Raw genomic sequence first — 9702 nt, 5'->3', positions numbered from 1 at the left:
GATTAGATAACCCATAAGGGTTCTACTATAAACTACACCGAAAGATAAATATTCAATAAATAGGGTTCTGGGTGAAATAAAATGTAATTCCAAGACAAGTTCAAAGGACTGTATAGATAATCTAGAGGACTTAGTAAGTCCTGTAGAGGCTCAAATAGGTTCCCAAACACATGTTATCTATAAATTGCATATTGTTGTTATAAGCTAGGTTCTTTTTTTTTTCCAGAAGGAAAAGCACGATAGTTTTATATTAAGTGAATATAAAGATCTACATTGTAACATTGGCAGTTCATATCAGGAAGAACTGAAGAGGAGACATATGGCAGATAAAATCTGAGAGTGTTTACAGATATAAGTTCCATAAAAGATGAGCATATTTAGACATAAAACAGAGATAAGGCAGATGATGCCTATGAACCTGTTATAGCATCAAAACAGGAGCAAATACTTTGCATGATGTCTGAGAAAGGGACCTTTGAATCTCTGAAGATTTTTTGATTCCGCCACTTCCAGGCAAGCCATAAGGTGATAATGAGGATGGGGCGTCTTTTCGCGCATTGAGAGCACCACCATTTGAAGGCTGCATGAACAGAGTCAAAAACATTGTAAGGAAAATCAAAAGAAATGGCGAGTTCATACCAGATTTTCTGAGTAGTATTACACTGAAAGAACATATGTAAGTTTGTCTCTTCTTCAGTCTCGCACATAGAGCATCTGTTGGGGCCATGCCAGCGTCTTTTCCGAAGATTGTCCCAGGAGAGATTACGGTTATTAAAAACCAGCCATGCAAACAGGATCATTCTGGGAGGGCATCCTGTTTTCCAGAAAACAGCTGGGAAGATAGGTGGAGGTATTGTAATCTGTGAGCATATGAGAGTAGAGTAAATGTCTTTTGCTATAGGTTCCGCCGAGCCATTTGAGAACCAGGAAAGTTGATCAGGGGAGCCACCGCGAGTGATTCCACTGTCCCTTAGAGCAGCCGAGAACAGGTTCCATGTAAGGTGAAGATCGGTTGGCAGGCCTATGACATCCGCAGCCTTCCATGTGGGGGAAAGGCCAGTCCATTCTGTTATGAGTCGATCCCATGTGAAGATACCCAATCTGTGCAGAGCAAATAACAGCACATCTGGGAAAGATAAATCGTGTCTGCAGGCAATAGGGTCAATGCCAATATAAATCCTGTTACCAGTATAAAACCTCCATCTTAATCTTGACAGAAAGAATTGGTCAACTCTTTTGAAACTTAACCAGATTGCCGATCCTGTGCTAATGCCGATGGCTTCATTCCTATACCAGTATTCAATGCTTCTTCCCTTCATGTATTTTTGCCTGATCAATTCGCTCCATGGGCCAACCCCGTAGATCCCTCGCCAGAGAGATTTGCATAGGAGGGCGTTGCCAAAGTCCCGCAGATTCTTTATGCCCCATCCGCCCATAATTTTTGGCAGAGAGATTCGCTCCATCCTGGACAGATGGAACTTCTTCTGCTCCGGAGAGCCGCCCCAAATGAAATTTGTTGAGATCGTTGTCAATTTGTTGATAATACTTGCGGGAATGAAGAAAAGGTGCGCCCAAAAAACAGCCAGCTGCATTAAGACAGTTTGAGTAAGGATGACCCTGCCAGGTCTTCTCGATACAGGATTTTCCGTATGCCGGAGTTGATTTTCGTAGAGATCCGGACATGACTCTTCCACCAGGAGAACAGTGGGATGACACAGGTACTTCATTTTTCACAAGTTTTTAAATTATCTATTTTTTTTTTGTTTTTATATCGTCTCAAAATTGACAGTGACAAATTTCAAAATGCAGATGTAGGCCCACAGTGTCCGGCCAATCTCCGGCTTTTCGAGAGGAGAGTACCAGTTGCACCGGCACCGGCCCCACAGGACGTGGCCGGAGAGACCTTAGCTGAGTTGGAACAAGACCTAGAGCGTCTTACGACAGACATACCAGAGACGACTATAGATGATATTCCTATCAGACTTCAGCGCTATGTGGTCGCAATCCCATGACCTTTTAGGAGGTTCTTGTGTAGGGTAGCCCATGCAGTGGTGTCATATAGAGAGCACCACCAGTGATTGGATGGTCACTTTTGTAGACACATGTGACATTTTGGGTTTTTTGTACTTCTCATTTTTGTCGATCGAAGACGATGTATTTTTCGACACACTCCTATCTATATATATCATTATTACCGGCTTATCTTGTTAAACATGTGTGATGAAATGTTTTTAAATTTACATGTATGATTATCGCAAATGTCTTTCTAACATTCGAGAAGAAATTGCATCTGCTAATGTATTTAATGACCTTGGAATATGCTGATATTCAATGTAATCAAATTCACGTTCCAAGAGACGCACTCTCAAAAATAACCTTAATAACACTGGATTTCTAATGGCATATACTCTATTAAGCTGTAATACAACGAGTTCATAATTTAACCTCACTATCAAACTCCGAATCCCAAACGAAATAGATTCAGACAATAACTCAATCACTGCACTGTATTCTACAATGTTGTTTGTTGTTTGACCGAGGCTCACCCCATGCATAGAAACTAACTCGTCAGAGGGCGAATAGATAACCCAAGCTGCGGAAGAGATATTCCGTGTACTACGACAAGCACCATCAGCGAATCCAATGTACGTTTGGAGAGGCGTCGACATCTGCAATATCAAGAGTAAAACCAAGATAAGCCAGAATAACGACAAAAAACACACTCTCTAAGCTAAGTACACTGTCTATACTAACCAACACACCAGCTAGAAATAAAAATCTAACCTAACTAAATCTCCATACCCATCATTTAAGCATAATACCTCTTTAGGTAAAGTCCATTTCTGGGTTTACCCAAAGAGTCCCCGTCAAAATCTACCAGCTCATAGGCCCCTTTTGCTAACTTACGCTTGACAATGTAGGGTCCATGACACATAGGAACGAATTTTCTAGCACCTAATTTATCATTAGCTTGATCATATAATAGCACTAGGTCTCCTTCCGAAAAATTTCGAGGGGTCACATTTCGATCATACTGAGCTTTCATATGTTTTTCGTGAGTCTCGATTGCCAATGCAGCGTCACGTCGAGTCTCATCTAATTGAGCTAAGTATAATAAACGCTTCTCCTCTTCGGAAGTAGCTGGAAGTAATTCGACAGCCATTTGAAGTGACGGGATTTCGCATTCAATGGGCAGCACAGCTTCCAAACCATAAACTAGTTGGAAAGGAGTGAACCCTGTTGATGTTTTCACTGAGGTTCGGTATGCCCAAAGCGCGGAAAATAACATGTTGTGCCAATTCGACCGATGAATACCAATGATTCGTCGGATCATGATAACTAAAACTTTTTTTATGGACTCAACCAGACCATTCGCTTGTGGATAATAAGGAGTTGAGCTATCGTGATGCAAACCAAGCTGGCCTGTAAGTTCTGTCATCATAACGTTTCGAAAATGGCACCCATGGTCAGTGATTATCGCTTGTGGGACACCAAACCTAGCAATAATGTGATTGAATATGAAAATTGCAGCTGTCTTGTCGTCTGCCTCGAATGTAGGCATCGCCTCGGCCCACTTAGTAAAATAATCAACCACAAGGATGATATACGCATGCCCCCCGGCCGAGTGAGGGTTACATGTAATAAAATCGATACCCCATTTGGCAAAAGGACCAACGGAAATTATAGGGTGGAGAGGAGGAGGTGGTGCGCACATCTTGCGATCAAACACTTGACAGTTGTGGCATTCCCGGACCGCAATAATACACTCTTTAAATAAGGACGGCCAGAAGTAGCCAGCGCGCAATATCTTTTGGGCTGTGGCATACCCAGACATATGACCACCACACGCTCCAGAGTGACAGTCATTCAAAACCCTTTCAGCTTCCTTGTTAAGCAACGACGATAAAGAGTATCGCCAATAATTTTGTACTGTTGGGACTGGAATTGAATTTTCCGACGTTCCGACTTTGAAACTTTGGGCCGAAAGGATTGGGTCTGGAGATAGACGATTATATCCCCATACCACGGATCTAAAGTGCTGATGAGAAACAAAGATTCGTCCGCAATGGGCTCCTCTGCCACAATTTCTGTGTCAGCACGCGGGAAATCACACATCAACTCTGCAAAAACTAAAGATCTCTTAGACTTAGATTTTTCAAATTCCAAGTCGAACTCCTGCAGGATAACGATCCATTTAGAGTACTTGCCCCCTAGCAATTGTTTAGTCAAAATGTAGATCATAGGGTTGCAATCCGAAATGACTGTAGTTTTACGAAGAAGAATGTAGTGATGAAAACGTTGGAGAGCTTGAACGGCTGCCAAGGCCAATTTCTCCACATGCGAATATTTGAGCTCAGTGGGATTTAACGTCTGACTAAGGTAATAGATCACATGTTCCGTTCCGAATTCGTCTTCCTGGACTAAGACCATTCCAATGGTGGAATGAGCAGCGGCGAGGTACAAAAAGTAATCCTGGTTGTAGTTTGGAGGATGCAGCAACGGTGCATGGGTCAATGCGTGCTTAAGTGCATCAAAAGATTTCTGATCTATCTCATCCCAAGAGAATTGAGCGTTTTGTTTCAACAACCGGGTAAAACCCTTGGTAATCTCGGCGTAGTTAGGAATGAATCGGCGTAAAAAGTTTGCTTTCCCCTGCAAACTTTGGAGTTGGCGAAGACTCGAAGGAGGAGGCAATTTGATGATAGCTTCTACCTTCGAGGGATCGACGCGGATGCTGGCTTTTGAAATTACAAATCCCAGCAATCGTCCCACTTCTATACAGAAGACACATTTGTGTGGGTTCAACCATATACGATAATGCCTACACCTCATAAAAATTGCTTGTAAATGGACAAGGTGATCAGCTCGATGCAAGGAGTGAGCGGGCAAATCATCGAGATACGGTTGCACAATGTGTTTGATGTCATGAAATGCATAAGACATCGCCCTTTGAAAAGTGGCTCCAGCATTCTTAAGCCCAAAAGGTAATTTGCAATAAGAAAATGTCCCCCATGGACAAATGAAAGCCGTTTTTGGTTGATCGGTAGGTAGAATATTGATTTGGTTGTAACCGGAAAAACTGTCCATAAAGGAAAATATGTCACTGCCGGCACAATCATCAATTATTTGATCGATATAGGGTGTTGGATAGTTGTCCTTGGGACAAGCACGATTGATATCCCTATAGTCGATACATATTCTTATTGTTCCCTGTTTTTTGTTAACCGGAACAATATTCGATACCCAATCTGTTAACGGCATCGAATAAATGAAACCTGCTTTCAACAGCTTCTCAACTTCTGCTTTAATCGCAGCTGCTTTTCGTGGGTGAATCTGACGTAAACGTTGCCGGACGGGTTTAGCGTTCGGGTAAGTTTTGATCTCATGGACAACAATTGCGGGATCAATTCCTGGCATTTCCTCATAGGACCAGGCAAACACGTCGCGAAATTCTTGAAATAGGGCCTTGTATGTCTGAATTTGGTCATCTGAACATGAGGCACCTATATGAATGTGCTCAACAATTCCGGGCTTGACTGAAATGTCAATGGGAATAGTGCGAGAAATGTTTCCCAAATTCAGCTCTGAGTCAGGATGTTTCATTGGACTCTGAGCTTCTTTGACATATTCAGCTGTGAAGATTGATGAGAAATCATTTTCAAAACGATCATCCTCAGGTAAAAACGAAGATCTATGATGGAGATCTTCCCATGGTAAATCGTCTACGCACAGGACTTCACAAAGTTGTTCGTCAGATGACACAACTTTGGGAAACGTTATTAACTCCGAGGTTGACGCGAAAAATGATTCCTCACGGACCACATTCATTTGGTCGATTTTGGTTGAACTCGGGTCGGTAAAAGACTGCATGGCTTCATAGGCAATTTCATATGGACTCAAAGGCATTGCGTCACCAAATGAGTCTATCTCAGATTCAGAAGGAACGATCCAAGGATCATCATAAACAATGGTGTCTGAAGTAATCATATGAATAGATGCAAACGAAGACACGACGTTGATTGGAGGAAAAGGAAAAGTTCCCAGTAAACCGGCATCTTTAACTAATCCTACGCCAACATCCTTATAAGGGATAGTCATTTTACCGACATGCTGGATACTCTCTGAAGAGGCTGGGTCGGATGAAAAGTAAGCCAGCTGGTCTATGGTTACGATCTTGCCATTGTGTGGAAACTTTATTACTCTAAAGACCGATGAAACGACCGTTGTCATAGCGTAAGACCAACTTCGACCCAAGAGAAGGTTGTAGTCTAGAGGGGCATCAACCACCTCCACATCCAGACTAACGGTTTTTCCTTCAACCCCTATAGGCAAATCCTGTAGAATGCCAAACGGATGGAACCCACGGCCATCAAAGGCCATAAGAATTGTCTGGGATTGATTTAGTGAAGGAGAACCAAGCGATCTCCAGCACTGTATCGACATAATACATGTGGAAGATCCCTCATCAATTACAGTCCGATGAATAGGCCTGTTTTTTACTATCACTGGGATCTGGAAAGCCGTCTGATGAGGCAAACGTGGTGTACTATTTTCTAGATCAAAGATTATTAGGTTCGGGTCCTGAACATCAACAGCTCCTATAGCCGAAAAAAGTAATTTTCGATGTGCTAGGCATGATTGCAGCACTTCTAAAGCCGACATTCTTGAGGGTGAAACAGCTAAATCCTCAACAATGTTGTAATTCTGGGCCGCTCTCGCATGTGGATTGAAAGCAGACCTTCGAAGTACACCCTTGGCGGGCGATTTGGTTTGCGCTTTTCGTCATTGGTTTCCGACTTTTCTGTTTTCTCCTTTGGAGTCTTGTCTGCTTTATTCTTCTTCTTACCTTTCTTCTTCCCACCATGTTTTGATTTAGCTGTAGATGACTCTACAGCGTGAATATCAGCGGAAACTTTAGCAGAAGATTCTCCTCTCGGGGAGTCTGGTAAGTTTATAATGGGCGAAGAATTCTTTGAAGACTTCTTCTTGCTTTTAGTATTCACCGTACCAATCATGCCATCAGCAGCATGAGATCCTGAAGGAGCAGCAGCGATTTGATTTGACTTTGGAAGATCTGGGATCCTTTCGTGTAACGTACCTGACTGAGTGTAAACTAAGTCAAGGTACTGCGCCTGAGCAATCACTTGCTCCTCAGTAACTACTCCGGCCTTAGCTACGTCTTCAGTAATCTTCGGTAATAATGATTTAACAAACCATTCAGCTAAGATTTGGTCCGGGATAAAAACTTTCACTAATCGCCTTCGACGTCTCCATTCATGTATATGATCGGAAATATAAGTGGACGTCGACTGTTTTAATGAAGTTAGTAGCTTCGTGCCATTATCATATCTGACCGGCAACTGAAAATGAGTTAGGAACGAGGTAGCTAACTGACTAAAATTATAAAAAGAGGCCCGTGGTAACTCAATGTACCACTTGGCCGCGAGACCAATGAGCGTACGCTGGAAAAGACGTAAGCGGATCGAATCATCCGAGATGGAATTTGAAGCACACCAGAGGTGGTAATTCACCACATGATTTGACGGATCCTCTCTAGACTTACCTTCGAACTTGGGTATGTCACTGGGCAACTTACTTGGCATTGGTGGCCAAAACGGAAGATAATTTATTGGATCGTTTGTTAGGCGCGACAAGTCCGGTAAATCCAAAGTTGCGACAAACGGTAATTTCCGATTAGGATCCCTAAAACTCTGGGTCACAAGACCAGTCCCAGGAGGAGGATATCCAGGATAACTCGGAATAGGAATCACATTCGAGATATTGTATCCTCCCGGAAAACCAGGATTAACCGGACCGTACTGGGGTTGTTGATAAGTGTACCCAGGATACGGTTGATACTGGTAAACTGGTTGTTGGATAGTAGGCCCGTATTGGTACTGTCCCTGGTACGGTTGATAAACGAATTGTGGTTGACTAGTAACAACCGTACTTAAACCAGGTTGTCCTACAGGCATCTGAACCGTAGTTTGAATCGTGGATCCAGACAATGGTAAATATGTATGAGGAGTAGTTGCAGAGACAGTAGAAACCGGAGCTTTCGATACTCCAGAAGTAAGTGTGGTGGAAGGAACAGATGTTGCGGTAGTTGCAGCAGTCGTTTGAGATGGAGTACTAGGTGCAATGGGCGACTGAGTAACTACCGAAGGTAAAGAAGTTTGAACATTAGACTGGACTGGTTGCTGGGGTGAACCAGAAACTAAAGGTTGTCCAGTTTGAGATGACAACTGTACACTTGGCTGCAATACCTGTTGAACTTGCGATGGATCCCACACTATGTTCATTCCGGGGTATTGACCCATGATAGGTTGAGGATATTGAGATCCATAACCGGATTGAGGGTAGGATTGATAATTGAAAGGTACAGTTCTCGTACCTTGAACATAAGATTGACCTTGGGGTGGTTGATAACCTTGATTCGAGTACTGACCTTGAGGTAGATACCCTTGAGGTAAGTACTGATACTGGGGTTGACCTTGAGCTATAAATTGATACTGAGGTTGACCTTGGGGTACATATTGAGGCTGGGGTTGACCTTGAGGAATGTATTGTACTATGGGTACATACTGTCCTTGAGGTTGCCCCCCAGACGCAATTTTTGTACCTTGAGGTTGCCCCCCAGGCGTTAATTGAGGCTGCCCCCAGGCAGTAACTGGCCACCCTGAGGTTGAGAATCGGGAACTGAACCTGACATCATGTAAATGTCTCCTACACCCAATGGTTTATTACCATTGTTTCCAGCTAATAACCCATGTTCAATGGGTTGAGGAGATGATCCCGCAAAAGTACCAGAAAGTGACTGATACCCAGAGGGAACAGAAGGACCGCCGTACAAGAAAGATTCAGGAGATTGAGTGAACATGGACGACTGACCAGACATATTTACAGGAGTATAAATACCTCCAGGCGGATAAGGAGTACGAGGTGGAGAAAAACTTGACCCTGAGTTGTCCAAATAATTAGTTAACGAAAGATACCAAGTAGTGCTTCTAGGAGGACTGTAAAAGATGGATTCACGCTCCCTTATATCAATAGTAGGTTTATCTTCAAGGATAGAGATGCCAAATTCTTCTTCTGGAGCAAGCTCTTCAATAGCTATCAAACTAGCAGGAAGATTTTCGGTGATGACTCTTTCTACCCTAGGTGAATCAGGAGCACTAGAAGTTGGAGTAACAGGTTCAGATATTTCAGGTTCTTCACCTATATCACTAGTAGATGAAAAACTACCAGCAAGCTCGGAAACTACAACAGCTTCAGGATTATAACCTGTTTCTAGACCTTAGTAATCTGGATGGACTACCAATGACGACTCTCCTTCTTCAAGTGAACCTACTTTACTGCCACTAGGAGTTACAAGGACTTTCAAACCTTCGTAATGACCCGGAACGTCTTCAGGAGGTTCGCCCCGAAGTCTACGGGACTTCCTCAACAAATCGGCCACGGTAACAATCTCAGGAGACTGGCCCCGAAGTCTACGGGACTGTCTCGGTAATTCAGCCACAGTTAAAAACTTTTAACTACTGCACACGCAAACAAATTAAAAATCTCAAAGCAAACTGCCTAAAGTCTCTAAAGAACCAAACAAATTCGAATCACACGCCTAAAGAATCTAGGGCGTCAAACCATACAGAAACAGTAGCCTTCCGGACTGAAAACACTAGTTGGTGATGAAGCCCAACATCG

The 9702-nt window shown here is 43.0% G+C and overlaps 1 protein-coding gene across 1 annotated transcript; it reads right to left on the bottom strand.

Moving 5' to 3' along the window:
* Positions 1 to 410: 410 nt before the first annotated feature.
* On the bottom strand, positions 411 to 1463 carry LOC149168965 (uncharacterized). The gene has a single exon (XM_089425030.1). It carries the CDS (start codon positions 1461 to 1463, stop codon positions 411 to 413), a length of 1053 nt encoding a protein of 350 aa, XP_089281156.1.
* Between the last annotated feature and the right edge of the window lie 8239 nt (positions 1464 to 9702).

The sequence above is a fragment of the Pinus tabuliformis genome, chromosome 4_2 (assembly GCF_031772625.1).
Source record: "Pinus tabuliformis cultivar Carrire ecotype Pingquan chromosome 4_2, CPIR1, whole genome shotgun sequence".
Taxonomy (NCBI): Eukaryota; Viridiplantae; Streptophyta; class Pinopsida; order Pinales; family Pinaceae; genus Pinus; species Pinus tabuliformis.
This window is presented reverse-complemented; position numbering and strand designations above follow the sequence as displayed.

What these genes read in the sequence shown, in the direction of transcription:
- LOC149168965 (XM_089425030.1), bottom strand. Translation starts at nt 1,463, where the DNA reads ATGGAGCGAATCTCTCTGCCAAAAATTATGGGCGGATGGGGCATAAAG.